Source organism: Lepidochelys kempii, chromosome 10 (genome assembly GCF_965140265.1).
Source record: "Lepidochelys kempii isolate rLepKem1 chromosome 10, rLepKem1.hap2, whole genome shotgun sequence".
Lineage (NCBI taxonomy): Eukaryota > Metazoa > Chordata > Testudines > Cheloniidae > Lepidochelys > Lepidochelys kempii.
Window position 1 is genome coordinate 18,349,161 of NC_133265.1, and position 21,698 is coordinate 18,370,858.

General features: G+C 43.0%; 1 protein-coding gene across 1 annotated transcript in view; it reads left to right on the forward strand.

Annotated features, from left to right (window-relative positions):
• Positions 1-19,709: 19,709 nt before the first annotated feature.
• The window catches only part of SMG1 (SMG1 nonsense mediated mRNA decay associated PI3K related kinase), a 122,788-nt gene continuing 120,799 nt past the window's right edge, over positions 19,710-21,698 (forward strand). The window contains exon 1 of the mRNA XM_073362322.1: positions 19,710-19,978. Within this exon, the coding sequence (XP_073218423.1) occupies positions 19,890-19,978 (89 nt within the window). The 5' untranslated portion in view covers positions 19,710-19,889. The remainder of the gene's footprint in view (positions 19,979-21,698) is intronic.

Below are 21,698 nucleotides of genomic sequence, written 5' to 3' on the forward strand. Positions count from 1 at the left end.
CTTCTTTAAATTGGCAATACCTCCCAGCTTTGTATCATCCGCAAACTTTATTAGCACACTCCCACTTTTTATTGCACTCTGCTTTTTCAGAAAAGTGTAACCCTTTAGTCCCAAAGGACTCTCCCTCGCTTTCCTTTAAGAACTGCATTCCCAGTTCCGGTCTAGCAATATGCTTGAACTTTCCAACCAGGCTTTTCAAGCTTTTTGACTACCTCTATTCCTCATCTCTGTCTGCCCATTCGCTCCCATAAACTTAATATTTTAGCCTCCCATTCACCAGTTACGTTGTGTGTACCTCAGCCTACTAATGACCTCTCCTCTAATCCTGGTTCTCCCCACATTCCACCATTCCCTGTAACCTAGTTCTTATCCATCAACACACTTTTAAAAGTGTAAAATAAAAAACATGCACACATTGTCTCTTTATCCCTCTGCTTCCCTCTTTATATATAACTTTTTTTTTTAACAAAATAATACCTAGAGCCAAATCAGCTCAGAGGAAAAATTTAATCAGAAAAATGTGAATGATAATTGGGAATCATTTAAGAACACTTTCCAAGATGATAGGAAGGCAAAGCTACTCAATGCCTACATTGCTTCAGTCTTCTCACAAAAAATAACATGTGACCGAATGACTAGCAAAGTTACCATAGACAATAAAGGGTAGGAATAAATGGTCAGTTTTCAGAATGAAAGAGATCTTGGAGTGAATGAGTGAGACCCTGGAGTGAAGAGTGAATCTTCAGAATAAAAGAGATCTTGGAGTCATTGTGGAGAATCCTCTGAAAACATCCACTTAATGTGCAGCAGCAGTCAAAAAAGCGAACAGAATGTTGGGAATCATTAAGAAAGGGATAGATAATAAGACAGAAAATATCATATTGCCTCTATAAAAATCCCTGGTACACCTACATCTTGAATACTGCGTGCAGATATGGTCGCCCCACCTCAAAAAATATCTATTGGACTTGGAAAAGGTTCAGAAAAGGGCAACAAAAGTGATTAGGGTGTGGAACGGCTGCCTTATGAGGAGGGATTAATAAGACTGGGACTTTTCAGCTTGAAAAAGAGACAACTAAGGGAGGATATGATAGAGGTCTATAAAATCATGACTGGTGTAGAGAAAGTAAAGAAGGAAGTGTTATTTATTCCTTCTCATAACGCAAGAACTAAGGGTCACCAAATGAAATTAATAGGCAGCAGGTTTAAAACAAACAAAAGGAAGTATGTTTTCACACAATGCACAGTCAACCTGTGGAACTCCTTGCAAGAGGATGCTGTGAAGGCCAAGATTATAAAAGGGTTCAAAAAAGAACTAGATAAATTCATGGAGGATAGGTCCATCAATGGCTATTAGCCAGGATGGGCACGGATGGTGTCCCTAGCCTCTGTTTGCCAGAAGCTGAGAATGGGCGACAGGGGATGGATTACTAGATGATTACCTGTTCTGTTCATTCCCTCTGGGGCACCTGGTATTGGCCACTGTCGGAAGACAGGATACTGGGCTAGACGGACCTTTGGTCTGACTCAGTATGGTCATTCTAATGTTGAATTTCACTGTGTTGTAATTGTAGGGGTCCTGGCCCAAAAAGGAGTGTTGGAGAGGGGGTGGTTGCAAGGTTATTGTAGAGAGGGTTGCGGAACTGCTACCCTTACTTCTGCGCTGCTGCTGGCGGCGGTGCTGCTTTCATAACTGGGCAGCTGGAGAGCAGCGGCTGCTGGCCAGGAGCCCAGCTCTGAAGGCAGAGCTGCCACCAGCAGCAGTGCAGACGTAAGGATGGCCTGGGTAGCATTGCGCTGCTGTCTGCAGAGCTGGGCCCTCACTCAACAGCTTCCACTCTCCCGCTACCTAGCTCTGAAGGAAGTGCGGAAATAAGAGTGGCAATACCACAACCCCCCTAAAATAACCTTGGGAGCCCCCTGCAACTGCCTTTTGGGTCATGACCCCCAATTTGAGAAATGCTGTTCTCCCCCATGAAATCTGTATAGTATAGTTCCTTGGTTCAGTGTTTTGAAATGGGGTCTCGTTGGATCCCTAACATGTTTGTGGGAAAGAGAACTACTGCTTCTTGCAATGTTTTCATAGTCTTAATTTGGCATAAGCAAATGTTTACTCGATTCAGAACCAGTGCTATCTAACAGGCAGAAATGAGATTCTCGCACTGTGGCCATGTCTACACTGGCTCACGTACTGGACCGTGCACATGCTTGCTCATGTTCCCTATACCCACGTTGAGTGTCCACATAGGATGTGCTGGACACAGGTAATGCTGCATCTATGCATATACCCACACCCACAGTGCTGCTGCTGTTATGCAACTTTAGCACTGCCATTTCAGAGGCGGTATTCCAGACAGATATGCTCTAGGAACTGCTTTGCTCTGCGTTTGTTGGTACTGTCACCTGCCTTAACACATTCGGTGATGGCAGTTCTTGATCACGTCTCCCTCCTGCCAAACTGGGTGGAAGACATGGAGCAATGGGATGATGATGTGGTTCTTCTCCATATTGTGGGACAGATTATGTTTATGTAATGGAGTAGACTATCAGCAAGATGCTGGATGAAATTTGAGCAGAACTTTCTGACACATCAAAGATTGCTGACCTTAAGGGTCAATGACAATTAATTCAGCTCACATGGTACAGGTTTGGTGAATGCTGGTATTGCCTCAGTATGAACATTGCTTCTGGTGCATGAGAACTAGCATGTGCAGAAGGATCACATTGTTATGAAAACATGGGATGACAAGCCATGGCTTCAGAACTTCTGCATAAGGAAACAGACCTTCATGAAGCTGTGTGAGGAGCTTGTGCCAAACCTCCAGTACCAGAAGATTCGATTCAGGGAAGCCATACCAATGAAGAAGTGGATGGCTATTTCCCTGTGGAAGCTGGCAACACCAAACAGCTATCAGTCTATTGCAAACCACTTCGGGCTTGGAAAGCCCATTGCCTGGGTAATGGTTGTGCAAGTTTAAGACAGTTAACGCTGTGATCTACCCACGGGTGGTTGCCATAAGAAAAGTTCCAGAAATAATAATGGGATTTTGTCAGGAATCAGAGCCTACAGCACAGCCAGTCTCTGGGTAACCTAATGGGTGCAGCTGGCCTATAGTTGGCTGCCTGAATAGTTACGCTGCCTGATTGGTTGGAAGAGTCAGCAGACCAGCTCTTAAGCCCAGCAGCAGTTCAGTGGTTGCTCAAAACATTCACCCACAGCTGCAATAGTTCTTGTAGTGGCTTGTTCTCAGCCTTGCTCTTTCTAACCTTGTTCCAGCCTAGCTCCTGCCTTGATTCACTGCAGGTAAGCCAGTTCTGACCTTCAGCTCTGTTCCTGACTTTGGCTCTGACCCTGGGCTCTGATCTCTGACTCTGGGTCTGGGCTCTGGTTCCTGACTCCAATTCTGACCCTTGGTTCTGGCCCCTAACTCTTGTTCTGACCCTAGGCTCCAGCTCCTGATTCTGGTTGTCATGCTTTGGCTCTGGCACTTGGCCTCTGACTCTAGCTCTAACCTTGGGCTCTGCTTTTTGGCTACTGACTCTTGTTCTAACCCCTAAGCCTGACTCCTGCTCCAATCACTAGGCACTTCTGAATCAACTCCTGGTCACATACAATTTGAGAGGATGAGGCTTCCGTCAATGGCACCTATATGCCAATACTTTGCTCACCAAAAGAGGCAAGTGAGTATATAAACCAAAAAGGTTACCATTTACTCATTCTGCAAGGCTTAGTGGACTATAGAGGCAGATTCAAGAATAAAATATGGGAAACACTGGAGAGGTTCATAACACTAAAGTGTTGAGGAGATCAGGATTGTACTTGAAGGGGGAGGAAGGAACTTTATTCCACAAAAACTATATTGCTCTTTGAGGTGTGTCTGTGCTAGCAGTTATTTTGGGGCCCCTCATACCCGCATGTAACTTGGCTCGTGGAAGGACTGGGAAAAAGGGAATTCAGTTACAAACAATTCAGTTACAGCACAATTACTGTGCTGCAGTGGCTCAGCTGCACTGGTGCAGGTGTGCCACTGTATCAGTTAGTGAAGACACTACCTCTACTGGCAGGAGAGCTTCTCCTATTGGTGTAGGTACTCCACCTCTCTGAGAAGTGGTATATAGCGCTGCCTATACCTGGAGTTCAGTCAGTATAACTGCATCACTCAGGGGTGTGGATTTTCCACACCTCTGAGCAATGTCGTTATACCAACATAATTCTGTAATAGAGACTTGGGCTCAGTAGCTGCAGAATGGTCATGGAGTGTGCGTTTGGTAGATTGAAATCATAAGAACGGCCATACTGGGTCAGACCAAAGGTTCATCTCACCCAGTATCCTGTCTTCTGACAGTAGCCAATGCCAGGTGCTTCAGAGGGACTGAACAGAACAGTCAGTCATAAGTGATTCATCCCCTGTCGCCCATTCCCAGCTTCTGGCAAACAGAGGCTAGGGACACCATCCCTGCCCATCCTGGCTAACGGCCATTAATAGACCTATCCTCCATGAACTTATCTAGTTCTCTTTTGAACCCTATTATAGTCTTGGCCTTCACAACATCTTCTGGCAAAGAGTTCCACAGGTTGACTGTGTTGTGTGAAGAAATACTTCCTTTTATTTATTTTAAATAAACAAAATAAAACAGCTGCCTAGTAATTTCATTTGGCGATCCCTAGTTCTTGCGTAACATGAAGGTGTAAAGAATACTTCCTTATTCACTTTCTCCACACCTGTCATGATTTTATAGACCTCTATCATATTTCCCCTTCGTCATCTCTTTTCCAATCTGAAAAGTCCCAGTCTTATTAATCACTCCTCATATGGCAGATGTTCCATACCCCTAATCCTTTTTGCTGTCTTCTTCTGAACCTTTTCCAGTTCCAATATATCTTTTTTGAGATGGGGTGACCACATCTCCACATTCAAAATGTGTACAGATCATGGATTTATACAGAGGCAATATATTTCCTGTCTTATTATCCCTTTCTTAATGATTCTCAACTCTCTGTTAGCTTTTCTGACTGCCACTGCACATTGAGTGGATGTTTTCAGAGGATTATCCACAATGACTCCAAGATCTTTCTTGAGGGGTAACAGCTAATTTAGACCCCATCATTTTATACGTATAGTCGGGATTATGTTTTCCAATGTTCATTACTTTGCATTTATCAACATTGAATTTCATCTGCCATTTTGTTGCCCAGTCACCCAGTTTTGTGAGATCCCTTTGTAACTGTTCAGTCTGCTTTGGACTGAACTAACATGAGTAGTTTTGTATCATCTGCAAATTTTGCCACCTCACTGCTTACCCCTTTTTCTAGATCATTTATGAATATTTTGAAAAGTATTGGTCCCAATAAAGGCCTCCGGGGGACACCACTATTTAGTTCTCTCCATTCTGAAAACTGATAATTTATTCCTACCCTTCATTTCCTGTCTTTTAACCAGTTACCAATCCATGAGAGGACCTTCCCTCTTATTCCATGACAGCTTTCTTTGCTTAAGAACCTTTGGTGAGGGACCTTGTCAAAGGCTTTCTGAAAATCTAAGTACACTATGTCCACTGGATTCCCCCTTGTCCACGTGCTTGTTGACCCCCCTCAAATAATTCTAATAGATTGGTGAGGCACAATTTTCCTTTATAAAAACCGTGTTGACTCTTCCACAACAAATTGTGTTCACCTATGTGTCTGACAATTCTATTCTTCACTATAGTTTCAATCCAGTTTGCCCAGTACTGAAGTTAGGCTTACCTGCCTGTAATTGCTGGGATCACCTCTGGAACCTTTTAATATTGGCATCACATTAGCTATCCTCCAGTCATCTGGTACAGAAGCTGATTTAAATGATAGGTTACATACCACAGTTGTTAGTTCTGCAATTTCACATTTGAGTTTCTTCAGGACCAGATGGTATTCACCCAAGAGGTCTGGTGACTTATTACTGTTTAGTTTATCAATTTGTTCCAAAACCTCCTCTAATGACACCTCAGTCTGGGACAGTTCCTCAGATTTGTTCACCTAAAAAGAATGGCTCAGGTTTGGGAATCTCCCTCACATCCTCAGCCATGAAGACCGATGCAAAGAATTAATTTAGTTTCTTCGCAGTGGCCTTATTGTCCTTGAGTGCTCCTTTAGCATCTTGATCGTCCAGTGGCCCCAGTGATTGTTTAGCAGGCTTCCTGCTTCTGATGTGCTTACAATTTTTTTTGCTATTACTTTTTGAGTCTTTGGCTAGTTGAGCTTCAAATTCTTTTTTGGCCTTCCTAATTATATTTTCACACTTAACTTGTAAGTTTATGGACCTTTCTATTTTCCTCAATAGGATTTAACTTTCACTTTTTAAAGGGTGCTTCTTTGCCTCTCACTGTTTCTTTTACTTTGTTTAGCCGCAGTGGTACTTTTTTGGTTCTCTTACTATGTTTTTTAATTAGGGGTATACATTTAAGTTGAGCCTCTATTATGGTGTCTTTAAAAAGTTTCCCTGCAGCTTGCAGGGATTTCAATTTTGGCACTGTACCTCTTAATTTCTGTTTAATTAACTTCCTCACTTTTGTGGCGTTCCCCTTTCTGAAATTAAATGCTACCATGTTGTGCTGCTGTGGTGGTTTCCCTGCCACAGAGATGTTAAATTTAATTATAGTGTGGTCACTATTACCAAGCAGTTCAGCTATATTCACCTTTTGGACCAGATCCTGTGCTCCACTTAGGACTAAATCAGGAATAGCCTCTCCCCTGGTGGTTTCCAGGACTAGCTGCTTCCAGAAGCAGTCATTTAAGGTGTCAAGAAACTTTATCTCTGCGTCCCATCCTGTGATGATGTGTACCCAGTCAAGATGAGGATAGTTGAAATCCCCCATCATTATTGATTTTTTTATAGCACCTCTAATCTCCCTGGGCATTTCACAGTCACTATCACCATCCTGGTCAGTAGTATATCCCTACTGCTATATTCTTATCATTCAAGCATGGAATTACTATCTATAGAGATTCTATGGCATTGTTTGGTTCATTTAAGATTTTTACTTCATTTGATTCTATGATTTCTTTGACATAGAGTGCCACTTCCCCACCAGCATGACCTGTTCTTCTGATATATTTTGTACCCTGGTATTACTCTGTCCCATTGATTATCTCATTGGGGCTGCCTACCCACCCATCTAGGTGCCAATGTGGAAAATATCATTTATATAGCTGTCACCTACTGCACACTCCATTATGTATGTGAGGGTAAATGGAAGTGCTTCCATCCTGAGTGGACTCAGGACAAGTCCGGTTTACAAACTCTGTACAGGCAACCAGATCACAGCCTTGTGCACGCTGGTCCTGGCACCCAGAGAGCAAGGGAAATCAGGGATTCTGTAGGTGTGCACCTCTTGACACAGCAGGGAGGCAGAGGGTGATATATATCTGTGCCAAGGAACACCTTCAAACCCTGTGCAACTGCTGGAAAAGCACATGAGAGAACACTGGCATATACTAGTGGCACTACCTACCTTTTTGAGGGTTTTGTTTCCTGGTAACTGAAGGTCATTAGCCATTCATTCCTGTAACAAGTCACACATTACAGACAGTTATAAAAGGCATTTCCGCTGGGTTAACACTTTAAGAGTGGGTTTGTGCTGTGGAGGGTAGCAGCTGGTTGTGATGCAGTGCTTGTGCGATGCTTTCCTCTTCGCTGTTCACACCTGTTTGCAAATCTGTTATTGGGAGTACTCAATCTCTCTGAATGGCCGTATCCACATCTTCTTTGAAGAGGGTGCATCAATTTTTTTTAACTGTTCTTTGTCAGTGGTGCTAACGGCACTTAGCAGCCATTATCCAGCACTAAAGTTGCTACTAAGGTTGAAACTGGGCAAGGTTTGTGGAAGCAGGGAGAAAGGAGGGGTTGTTTAATCAGTGGGCAATGGCAGATGCCTGTATTGATACTTGAATTGTGTTTTGATTTACTGCATGTTAACCAAGCCATAAAGACACTTATCTACCCACTTTCAGGGTTGTGACCTCTACTGTGCTGAGAACTAGCAGTGCTTTCTGTAAGCACACAACACTGACTGAACTTTTTCCATCCCTCCCAGGTATCCTTGGGACTCAGGATATTTCTGAACCTGGGGGAGGGGAGGAGCTGTGGGTGTGCGACAGACAGAAAAGTGTTTGTTTGCAGTATCATGACACCAGCCAGTTACGCCCTTCCAATTCATGTGCTGTGAATTGTGGGGCCCAATCCCAAACTCTAAAACACCTTATATTCATCATCCTTAGGAAGAAGGGTCCACACACAAGTCAAGGAAACTATAACATTTATTAAAAATACTTTGGAACATGTAAGTAAAATATTTTTTAAAAGACATATAAACCAGCAAAACATAATGGGACTGAATCTGTGAACAATGACGTGTTAATGTCTCTGCACCTGTGTCCTTGCCCTCTCCTTTTTTTTTTTTTTTTTTTTTACATCAGTAGATTCCCTTCTTTCCTTCCTGCTGCATGGCTTCAGCTGCATAGCATGCAACCATCGGTTCACCACCCCTTTTCATCCTTTCCCAAACCAGGTTTACGTCAATTTAACCACATCTCTCAGGGGTATTGATTTTTCACACCCTGAGCAATGTAGTTATACTGACCGAATTTCCTCAGCCAACTTAGATAACAACACCTCTGCTGCCAAACTGAAACAGTTCTTCTGACAGGCAGTGTTAACTGCTGTGTTGTTCGTGTTTTTCTGATTGAACTTACCAGGTATTTCACACCCTTCCTTCCCTTTTTTATTTTTATTTTTTAATTATCAGCATTCTCTTTGACAGTCAATAACCACATGGATCGAGTCCCCTCCTCTCTAGGGTAAGGATACTGTTGCTGGGGAGGGGGATCCTGTCCCTCAACCTGGATGCACACATCAGTACTCCCACATTCAAACAAAAACTTCAGGAAATAGCACACAATTCCAGAACCTCAGCATCTGTCACATGTTCCCTCTAATTTAAAGAATAAACCCCTTTAACTGTAAACACTGCAGTGAGCCATTAGTATGGAAAGGTTCTCATTTACCTGTGATGAATTCCACAGCAAAAGGTTAGCCAAATCCACCTTAAAACCCCTGGCTTTCATTCACTCTACTCCTAAAATTTCCCTACAAGCATCAGCCACAAAGACATCAAAGGGTTTAGCAAGCCAGTGAGTGGTTCCGTGCCTTGTCACACAACAGCATATTACCATGACTGACATCTCCCACCTGGATTCTAGATGTTAAAGAGACAGACATCCCACTAGTAGGCAAGTTTTGCTTATGAATGCCTCCTCTAACTGATATGTTGAGGGCATCCCTACTCATCCAAGATAATGCAGGTAAGAATTCTGGATGAGTGGGAGGCGGCTGAGTATCCCTTTTGGAGGACGGAGGAAATGGTTCTAGTCAGCAGAACACTCCCATCCTTGGGGTCAGTTCCTGAAGCCTTTGCACCTCATGCAAGGTGATCCATAGGTGCCCATGGCCACTCTCCTTCACACCTTCTCCGATAACCAGGGGGTCCTGGACTACCCTCCCTCAGAATTGGGCTTCTGCCACTTTCAACTCTGAATGCTTTAGCCTCGTCCAGTGTGCCCTGGAGGGTAAGAATAAGGACATGACAAAAAGCACATGCCACTTTTTCAGCCAAAGGCTGAACATTAGTACTACCCCATCAAACCCCATTTTAACTGCCTCTTTAACTTCTGCAAGTAGCCCATCTACAACAAGTTGTAGGGAGTCTGGATCATCAAAAGAGGAATTATTAGTGACCAGAAAACAAGCAAAGAAAAGTCATTCTTCATATTCTGCAGGGGGTTCCTTAGTTTTCAGCTCCACAGCACCAACAATGATGATTGCTGCGTCAGATCCAAATAAAATTCAGATAATCTCTGAACACAAGAACTGCCACTGTCCCTGACTCTAGCCCTGTGGAATATGCAGCCAAACCCCAGGATCCACTTCCTTCTCCAAAACTGTCTCCTCTAGTCAGATCACAAAATTCAGCCCACACCCTAACTTTCACAAACCACTTTAACACTTTCTCTATGCCCCTGCTTCTGGGACAAGGTCCTATCAGCCATAATGAAAGAAATATCTCCACTGGTGAAAGATTTTTAACCTTCACTTCCCTTTGTGTACCACCCTGATTGTTTTGGACTGTGACAGTCACCTATAAGCATTTTAGAGTCCAGATTGTTCAAGGAAGGAAAAAAGGGATTATAAAAAGGTGGAGCCTCCTGACTATTAATATAATCCTCCTCACTATATTAATGCTTTCTCCTCCCAAAAGTTTCACTGTCTGATTAAAAGTGCCTGTCACGTCTCTCTCTTCTCCAATTGCATGGCTTCTAGCTGTGCTTGCAGAATGCTTTCTGCGCCTTCAGACTCACATTCTCACTCAAAGCCTTAGAATAGTAAAAAGAAAAGGAGTACTTGTGGCACCTTAGAGACTAACAAATTTATCTGAGCATCCGATGAAGTGAGCTGTAGCTCACGAAAGCTTGTGCTCAAATAAATTTGTTAGTCTCTAAGGTGCCACAAGTCCTCCTTTTCTTTTTGCGGATACAGACTAACACAGCTGCTACTCTGAAACCTGTCAAAATAGTAAAACACTGTGCCTGTAACTCAGTGACCTTGTTTCTCAGTTCTTGTATCTCACCCTTTGCATTTCTATAACTTGAGTTTCATATTTTCTGCATTCCATTGTTTCACAAAAGCTCTGGCTGCCACTAGCAAACCCTAAACAACTACAGCTTTTACCCTCTTCTTGGCAACTTTTTGTTGCCAGATAAATAGCATTCCGGGAGATTAGCCACTGCCTCCAGCCAGATACTTATCTATATATCTCCCCAGTGACTCCTTCACTTAAACTCCTTCAACCTCTCAATACTCTTAAGTCATGGGCCCTGGGATATTGGTTGTTAACCCCAATCTACATTCTGGCTGGCTTGCCAAAATATTGGATTGAGATTCACTTCACTCCCAACACTGGCCACTGTCAGAACTTGGAAGACAAGATACCGGGTTAGGTGGACCATTGTCCTAACCCACCATGGCCATTCTTATGATCTTATAACATAACTTTGTGGCAGAAGCCCACAATTTTGATACTTTTCAGCATTCCAGGAATGTGACTGTTAGGCTTTGTCTACACTGGCACTTTTGTCGCTCAGGGGTGTGAAAAACAACACACCCCCGCCCACGGAATGACAAAAGTTTTAGCAATGAAAAGCACTGGTGTGGACAGCGCTTTGTTGGAGGTGGCTTTATGTTGTTGCTGTGTGAGAGCTCTCCCAGCACACCTTGCAACAGCGCGGCCGCAGTGGCACAGCTGCGTTGTTGTAAGGTGCGCAGTGTAGACATAGCCTTAGACTATCCTTGGTTCTCAGACAACTTTTGCAGCCCATGAGGAAGGAGTAGAGGTAAGAAATATCTACTAATGGTAAGAAATATGTACTAATGGTTTAAAAATGTTCATAATGTCTCAATTACCAGTTTGAAAGTTCTTCTTAAAAGGCTGGCCAACATTTGGAGAACATGAGTTTTCAAGGTACCAGAATGGAAAAGAGGTGGCTTTCCAGTCTCGTGGTGAGATCTGGCAATCTATGCCAGAGAGATGTTTCTGCTAATGTTCATACTTTGACATATTGCTGAGTGGAGAGGTCTGGCCAGCTATGAAGGTGAACCAAGCAGCTTTGTACTGCCGTTGAACCTCAAGAACCAGATGGAGTTTCTGCTACACCAGAAATTTTGCTGAAATATGCTTACATGACTGGAAAGCAATTTGACTAGAAATTGACTATATTCTCAACTGTCATATGGAATTTCCATGCAAAAGGAGATGTGAACCACAAAAACTGCCCACTCTGGCATCACCAGAAAATTCAGCCCCTGTTCCTACCTAACAACAGAGAAATGGACAGGGAAAGAAAGATGAGGTGGGTGATGTATTATCCTCAGTCTGAATAAGAGTTCTGTGTAAGCTCAAAAGCTTGTCTCTTTTACCAACAGAAATGGATACAGTAAAGATATTATCTCTCACACCTTGTTTCTCTAATATCCTGGAGCCAACATGGCTACAACAACACCACATACAGGGAAAGAAAGAGGAAACACTGCAACTTTATTTGGTTCCCTGAAGTTTCAGGTCAGCACCACACATCCCTTGCCTCTCCACTGCAAAGGGACACCACAGTGTGTTTATCCAACTGCCAGTCCAGATCTTTCTCCCACCCCCATTTCCCTCAGTTCCTGCAGCATGGCTCAGTGCGGGGAGAGGCCAGACACCAGGGACCAGGATGGTAAAAATGTTGTAATCTTCCAAAGGAGAAAGGAGTGCTGTGACTAACTTTTCCTCAGACAACCAAAATGCTCCCTTCCCCATTTCTGGACCTATCTGCCCTCCACCTCAACCTTTTCCTCCATTCTGTAACGGGATAGTAAGAGCGGGGGTGGGGGGTATAGAAGCACTGAAACTGTGTAATCTTCCAAGGAACAAAAGACCAGCCATTACTACGTTTACACAAACAACTGTCAGTTTCCTGCAACTGTCACATCCCCAACTGGGACCTTTCTAAGTCTGTTCCCTTCCTTCCCCCAGTTCATGTGGACCCAGGATCATTGCTGCCTGCATGCTGGCTGAGAAATGCACAGACACAGGGGCACACGATTTTTAGTTAATAATCTGTTTTTTCAGACAGTGATTCATCTGAAATCAATAAAATAATTGATCTATGGCTGTATCTTGCTCATGGACCATTTAAGGGTTGAAGTGGAGCTCAGGCTGGGCTTAAAATCAGGAATGTAGCAATAGAGTAAAAAGAAAGGTACTACAAGTACTCCTTTTCTTTTTGCGAATACAGACTAACACGGCTGTTACTCTATTGCCAGGTTTCAGAGTCAGAGGAGATATCGGTGGGTTCTGGTTCCTGCCATCATGGCTTGGCGCCTCCTTGGGTTCATTGGGAGGGGCGGGGGATGTTTCCTTAACTGGCTTCTCTGAGTAGAAGTGCAAAAGCACATGCTCCTTGTCCTCCGGTTCCTGCTGCCTCCTCCCTCTGGTGGCCCGTATTCCTATTAGACAATGAGGCTAGTGGGATAGAAGAGGGAATTGTGAGCCACTTCAGGCTCTGTAATGGAAGCCCTAGATAGCACCCTGGCCAACTCCTCATAGAAGGGGGGTATGTACAATGAGCCCTCCTGGAACAACTGTTTGAATATTTTGCCCTTCTTTACAGGAGCCTCAAGTGCTTGATGCATTCTTGGCATGGAGCTGGAGTCCACTCAATGCCTGCCTGCTCCAGCCTTTGTGAAATTTACCAGTACAGCTGTACGTTTGTGTCACTCCAGGCAAAGTCATAGAAGATGGCCTACTCCTACCACAGTGATCAGCACCCGGGTGGGCTCAGTGGACCAGAAAGCTACTCTTGGAGCAGGATCCATGTTCACCTGTATTGATCTGTAAAGAGTGCAGCAGGAAGCTTTTCTGATGTGGTCAGTGTAGCTCACTATTACAAGTGAAAATGCAGGGCCAGGAACCTTTATAGATTTGGTTCAGAGTCGGGAAGAAAAGGCTTCAGTGCTTTGTGGGACTGGAGTGGAAGAACTATTGAAACTCAAGACCTGTGCCCTCCCCTGACCCCCATCCACACTATACACTGGTACAGGGATGGTGCTGTGACACCTCTGACGGTGTGAACTGATCCAGTCTTCTCAGGTGTAGCGGCTTACTCACCATCAGACACATACTTCTGCCATTTAGATGTGCATAATAGAGGGGTTGTGGCAGAACCACGTGCATGGACACATGTAAAGTCATTAGTGTAGACAAAGCTAAAGAATTCAGTTAGGATCCCCGGAGAGGTATAAAAACACTTTAAAAACAATCACAAGAAATTGCTGTGCAATCGATTAACCAGGCAATACTTTGCCAGTCTATTGTCTTTCATCTAGTGATCTCATGTGCTTTGCAAATAATTATAAAAGGGCTGCTGCAGTATGTGCTCCCTTGAGACAGTGGCGGAATCGAGTCTGCTGTTGTGGCATTTCTTTCCACCACCTATGCTGGCTGAAGTTTGAGAGACAATATGGCCTGTTATATAATATGAATTATAATTGTACTGTTATGCATATTTTTCGCAGCGCACTTTATTTAATCTCCTAGACTTAATCTGTTCTCAGTGACATTGGTGTCAAATAAAAGTAACTCCACTGAGTAGTTACTTATCCAGAAACCATTCACTTTAATGGAGTTATTCAGCTTTATGCCAGTGTAATTACAGGATGTGGCCCCTTGGTGCAGAGCATTTAAAGTAATCTGCATTTAATGAACAGATCATATGGAAGTTTATATTTGTGGGCAGGCCTCATGTATTCCATGGCATAAACCCAAGTTCTGTAGCAAGAACCCATAAAATCAAACTTAAGTATAAGATATTAACTTATATTGGAGACCTGCAATACCCACCTTTTAATAGAATGTTTAAAAAAATTATACAAATTGGAAATATAAATGGTTCAGTGGAAAGAAAGTAATTGTATCAGTTGTGTTACCAAAGGAATACTGCTCAGTGTAAACTGTCCTCTAAATGACCTTGATGCCATAGGTTAAATTCCCACATACCGTATTACTCAAATAATTTTTGAAATAAGTGATCAGTGGAAAACATGTTTAGTAATTGGAACAGATTTGTGAGTAGGTAAAATGTATTTTTCTCTTGTCATCCACATCAACAGGGAATGTTACAAGATATTATTTTTTGTTATTAGTATTCAATTTACTGTATATTTTAGGTCTGTCAAGTGATTAAAAAATCGGGGATTAATCGCACTGTTAATAATAGAATACCATTTATTTAAATATTTTGATGTTTTCTACATTTTCAAATATATTGATTTTAATTACCACACAGAATACAAAGTGCATGGTGCTCACTTTATATTACACCTCTACCCTGATATAACGCTGTCCTCGGGAACCAAAAAAATCTTACGGCGTTATAGGTGAAACTGCATTATTTTGAACTTGCTTTGATCCACTGGAGCGCGCAGCCCCGCCCCCCTGGAGCGCTGCTTTACTGCGTTCTATCCAAATTTGTGTTATATCAGGTCGTGTTATATGGGGGCAGAGGTATTTTTTATAACAAATATATTTTCAAAGTAAAAAACGAGACAGTATTTTTCAATTCAGCTAATACAAATAATGTAGCGCAATCTCTTTATCGTGAAAGTTGAACTTACAAATGTAGAATTATGTAAACAAAAAATAACTGCACTCAAAAATAAGACAATGTAAAACTTTAGAGCCTCCATGTCCACTCAGTCCTACTTCTTGTTCAGCCAATTGCTCAGACAAACAAGTTTGTTTACATTTGCAGGAGATAATGCTTCTTGCTTATAATGTCACCTGAAAGTGACAACAGGTGTTTACATGGCACTGTTGTAACTGGTGTTGCAAGATATTTACATGCCAGATGCGCTAAAGATTCATGTCCCTTCATGCTTCAACCACCATTCCAGAGAACATGTGTCCATGCTGATGATGGGTTTTGCTCAATAACAGTCCAAAGCAGTGCGGCCTCGCACACATTCATTTTCATCATCTGAGTCAGATGCCACCAGCAGAAGGTTCATTTTTGTTTTTGGTGGTTCAGTTCTTTAGTTTCTGCATCGGAGTGTTGTTCTTTTAAGACTTCAAAAAGGATGCTCCACATCTGTGTTTTAATTTTTTTTTAAATTAAATCATCTGATGTTTGTTTAAACATCTGTGTTTTAATTAAAATCAATATATTTGAAAATGTAGAAACCTATCCAAAAATATTTAATACATTTCAATTGGTATTGTATTATTTAACAGTGTGATTAAAAGTGCAATTAATCGCGATTAATTTTTTTAATCATAATTATTTTTAGTTAATCGTGTGAGCTAACTGTGTGATTAATCAACAGCCTTAATTTACCATATCATTCAAAGAAGCTATTGTAAGATTTCTTGGCATTAAATGAACAAAATTTGCAATGGCAACAACAATCTAGAATGTATGAGTGTGTTATCTTATGAGGTCCATTGTTTCAGTTTGTTTACATGTTAGTGTAAAGGAGATTGTGTAAACTCAATTTTGGATTAAATGAAAATTATACAATGTGTATATGATACACAGTCATATCTGCATAGCAGTGTTATCTTTACAGGGAATCTCTATTCTAGGAATTCTTTGTAGTCTTTAGTAGGCACCCACTTGTAATTCTCAAACTACAGAATCTTGGTGGGTTGTGTTTCTCTGCTCAAATACTATTTTTTCTCCTTGGCCTCAGTCCTGTTTCCAAACTAGGAAATGGTTAGCATCTCTTTCCCTCACCCACAATGGTGATTGTTTGTTTTTCTTTCAATATGTGGCTTTGTTAAGGGTATAGGTGGAGCTATGGAGCCCAGAAAATGGCTTGGCTTGTGCTCCTTAGCATGCACAGATTTTTTTAGAAAAGCCATGCTGGGTAAGGAAGCAAACTGGTTAAGGTTGGAAGATGTAATGTGCTGTCTTATTTAAACACAGTAGAAGTATACACCCTGCTTTAGTTGTAATAAAAAGTAACACTTGGACTAATAGTTTTACATATTAAATCAGTAAATCATGAGGATAAATTGGAAATCAGCAAAGAATTAGTGGTGTCAATCAGCTCCAGAATTCTGCAATAGAAAGAACATTAGCAATGTGGTCTAGTGGACTGAGCACATTGCTGGGAGTCAGAAGACCAGAGTCCTATTTCCAGCACTCCCACTGACTCATTCTGTGACATTGGACAAGTGACTTAAACCTACATTTTCAAAAATGGTCTCTAATTTTGGGTGCCTCAATTTTTGGATATGCAGCTTTACACACCTACAGCTTTATTTTCAAAGGTGCTGAGCATCTGTAGCTCCCGTTGACATCAATCCTGGGCCCTAGGTATCTAAATCTGGGACCCAGAAACCAACAAGAGCAAACTGAAATGCCAATTTTGAAAACGTGGGTCTCAACTTCCCTGTGCTTTAGCTATCCCCTCTGCAAAATGGGGATTAAATGTTTTTATCCACTTTTGTAAAGTACCTTGAGATCTACAGATGAAAAAGTTCTCTGTGACAAATTATTATTATTATATCTCATTGATCATGATGAAAAGTTTAATTATTACTTAAAAGACTATCAAAATTTCACAATGTAGTCATTCTAAACAGAAATAGTTCAATTACGTATTGAATAGTGCTTGGCACTTACATAGCATTTTAATATTTGTACAGTGATTTCAAAATGACTCTGAAACCTGTCATTATGCAAGGCACTGAATTTAGCCGTATAGAGTGGAAATCTATCAACTTCATGAATTTTTAAATTTGTTAGTCTCTAAGGTGTCACAAGTACTCCTTTTCTTTTTGCGAATGCAGACTAACACGCCTGCTACTCTGAAACCTGTCATTATTATCCCTGTTTTACAAAAGGAGAAAATGATACTCAGAGATGCTAAATTATTTCCACAAGACCACACAGATTCAGGAGCAGATTCATGACTAGAATCCAGTTCTTATACAATACTTCCTGCTCTACCCACTAAATCAGCAGTGCTCAAACTGTGGTGGTCTACAGACAGAGGTTGGCCACATGGTTCTGATTCTCTTTCTTGTGTCCAGCTGCTAAATCACATTAAAAGGCAGCTAAAAATACATCCCTAATATTACCTTTCCTTTCCCCACAGGGGAGATAATCTGCTCCATTATCAGTGGGTGGTGATATGATCCATAAGATTCTTTCTTTGAAAGTCAGAGAATCTTTGCACTCGATATTGCTAGTACTCCACTAAAATCTGATTTTGATTTTACTGTTTTAAATTTATTTCTTCAGCTTGCTGAATATCAAATGCTACTGGTTAATTTTCTCAATTTAAATACCAAAAGAAGTAGAACTAAGACAGCAAATGAAAGGATTTATAATGCCATATACAATGGGTTATATGTGTAAAACTGACTCAAATATTTAAGAGTTGCAAGTGAACCAACATGATTTATAGTATTGCCCTGAAACTCCTAAGCACTTCAAAACTAGTAGGTAGAAACACAGTGCATACATAGCGCCTACCCAAGGTTACCATTTGTGACACTGCAATGCATTATGATGACACTGGGTCACATCACATCAAAATATAATTATGTTGCAATTCAGCATTGTGATGTGATGGCTCTGAGCCCTGGAATTTTATTTTGGAACCTGTGGATGTCCTGCAAGCATTGCTTGAGGGATGCAAAACCACATCAATATGTTCAGTGCTGTCCAATAAAAAGCTAGAAGTGGCAATATGCCAATTGACTCAGCTCATTCACCAACACAACTGCAGTTTATTGCCTGATATTAACAAGGCCCCCAAGTCGTGCTGTTGTCCAACCTTGGATACAGTAATGAATAAGAGCAGTTAGGCCTATGAGCATCTTTACTGAGTGTTTGACTACAGTGTATTAGATTTCATGAAAACTTGAGGAATACTCAGTAAGAACAGGAACACAGGATGACCAAATAAGCCAATGCAAGGCATCCATTTCTTGGAGGAGAAAAAAAATGCCTGTGTCAGACTACGACTTCAGCTGCTGCAGTTGCACCACTGTAGCACTTCAGTGTAGACACTCACTACAGTGAGGGAGAGGTGCTCCTGTTGCTGTAGTTAATCCGCCTCCTCAAGAGGTGGTAGATGGTTTGACAGATGAATTTTTCCATTAACCTAATGCTGTCCAGAGAGGGGTTAGGTCGGCTTAACTAGGTTGGATGTGGTGTGGATTTTTCACACAAGAATGACCTAGCTGGGTTGATGTAACTTTTTAGTGTCGACCCGGCCCTAGTATATTCCTTGAAAATGTATCCAATGGCACAGGTTTTCACATTCTTTCAAGTGTGGACCACGTTATAATAGACAGGCATTTTCTCTTTAGATTTGTCTCCCCTCCCATTTTCAGTCACATCCTTGTGGCAACTACAGCAGTTGTTTCCCTAGAAAAGTACTAGTACAAAGGTATCATGTATCTTTTAAAATGCATTTTAGCAGCTGGAAGTAAAAAGGAGAAACCAGCACAGTAGATTTAGCCAGCTTCCTGCTAACCACTCCCAATACCTGTAGCGCACCAAGGTGTGAACTTCTGTCCTATATGTGGGAGAAAGAACCCCTGTGTGAATTGGGCTGGGTCGGGTAGGCAGGAGACCCCTCAAGGTACCTGGCAAGGTAGGAAACTACTTTTGGGGGAGTAGTCCCCTCAATATGGGTGGGAGGGCAGGAAACCCTACTCGCCCTTCATGGGGATAGGAGACACCCTCATCACAGGATGATCCCCTCCTGAGGATAAACCCCCTCTTCGGGTGGGTGGGGGCCAGGAGGCTCCCTTAGGGGAAGGCGAACCCCCCGAACACACCAAAGAATGGGAGACAGGGGAGAGTTACACCACGGGGAGACCCCTCCCGGGCGGGGGCCAGCAGGCAGAGGGCTGAGTCCCCCGCTGCGGAGACTCCCCCCGGCTGGGTGTGCCCTCTCGGAGAGAGGGAAAGGTTAGGGAAGCCCGTTGTGAGGATACGGCGGGTAGCGGGGGCGCCCCGGCCCAGTACAGGGGGGTTTCCCGCGTGACCCCGCGGGGGTGACCCCGTTCGATGGCCGCTGTCCCAGGGTGCCCCGCGGAGGGCGGGCGAGCGGGGCGGCCCCATGGCCCGCGATCCCAGCATGCCGTTCGGCCAGGCAGCAGCAGCAGGCGGAGCCGCCACCGCCGCCGTCGTCTCCTCCTTGCCTGTGAGACAGCAGCAGCTTGAGGGGAGCGAGTGAGGAGCCGCCGCCGCCGCCCCTGCCCTGCGCCGCTGCCCGGCCGGCCATGCCCTCTCGGGCAAGGTAATGAGCCGCAGAGCCCCGGGGTCTCGGCTGAGCGGCATCGGCACCAGGCAGCACTATCACCCGCGGAGCTGGAATGACTGGCAACCCAGGTGGGTTGGGCTCGGGTAGGGGGAGGCGCGGCCTAGGCGGCCTCCGGGGACACGCGGGGAGGGGGCCTGGCCTGGCCTGGCCTGTTCCCGCTGTGCTGGGGCCTGTGGAGATTGGGAGGAGGGAAGGTGTGGGGGAGAGGAGAAACCCCCGGCTTTCTACGTAGGCAGGCCCAGCTTCCTGAGTGCTGGGGCCTAGAGGGAAATGGGGAGGGGGGAGTGACCCACCCCCTGACTATTGGGGCCTAGAGGGGGTGCGGGGGGAGTGACCCATTCCTTGACTCTTGGGGCCTAGAGGGAGTTGGTGGGGGCGGGGGAGAGGAGGTGCGAGTGACCCGGTCCCTGACTGTTGGGGCCTACACACTCAGGATTGGGGGGTGTGTGGGGTGAACGGGCACTGCCTCTCTAATGTGGCCTAGTCAAATGGGGAACGAAACGCCAGGACACCTCTGATATAAAGGATCCAGACTTTGCTGGGTACTGGAAAGAGCTGGGGTAGGACGTGTGGACAGTGGAGGGTATTTCCTGCTATATAAGCAATCCCTTATCTATTGGTGGTTAGAGAGACAAAATGTTTCTATATCACACAACACGTAACGTCCTAGGATCCTAGTTGGGTTTATCTTGATTTAGCCTTCGCCTTTCAGGGTTTTGTCCTAGGTGATTTATGGTGTATGATGATTTTAAGGTGTTTCAGTTCAGCTGTTGCTGGCACCCCACACAGTATTGTAAGTAGCAACTTTGTTGCTCAGTGACTTATTTTATAGTAGGAGGCACTTTCCTTTAGTGGTAAATAGACGTTTTGAGTTGCTTATATTGAAACAGAATTTACGGGAACCTTCAGTAAGTGCATTTTTGTTCTCTTTTTGTGTTTTTTAATTGGAAATTACTTGAAGGAGAATGGAGGCTGCAAACATACTGGAGGTCTTTCAAGGGCTAAAAAAATAGCACACAAAACATATATATAAATTTTGTTCTTTAATCAAGGAAAAGTAGTTCAGAGTTGTAAGTAAACTAATGGGATTTTTGTTTGGGATGTGTTGCAGTTATTACATTTCAATAAGTGAAAAGTATATTTTGCATCTGAACTATTTCCAGCATGTCCTGTCACCCATGTAGTTGCTAAACTGCTTTAGTTTACTATATTAATTTTTAAAGTTGTTTTTGTAAAACTTTGTAATTTGGCCTGAAGTACAGTATCTAAGTCCTTTGACTTAATTGTTTCTATGTCAAACTTTTTTGGCTTTGTTTGAATGTTACTAAAACTTAAGTTGGCAGAGAAAGGGACTAGGGTTCTGAAGTTTGCTGTCAGTATCATGTAGTTTATTAAATTGATAGATTGAATGGATGTGGAAGTGGATCCTGCTATTGTATGTGTGGAACATTAGTTTCATATATGTGAAAGAATCAAAAGTTCATTTTGACTAAGTAGTCAGCTCTCCACATGCTAGGGATGTTAAGTATGCAAAAAGCATGCAACATTTAAATGATTACGTGATCAGACCTCACTAGATTCTGATCTCTTTAGTTGTTGAGGTGTAGTAAATTGTAAGTTTAAAAGTTAGAAATTTGCAAGCCATCATATTGATGTCCTGTTGTGGCATCCTATTTCTTCAGTAACAATGGAGGACTTCTAATGGCCTACAGTCTGGTACTTCCCTTACTCTGCAGGCAATCATTTAGGGAATAATGGACTCCATACTTGAAGTCAAAAACTTTCAAG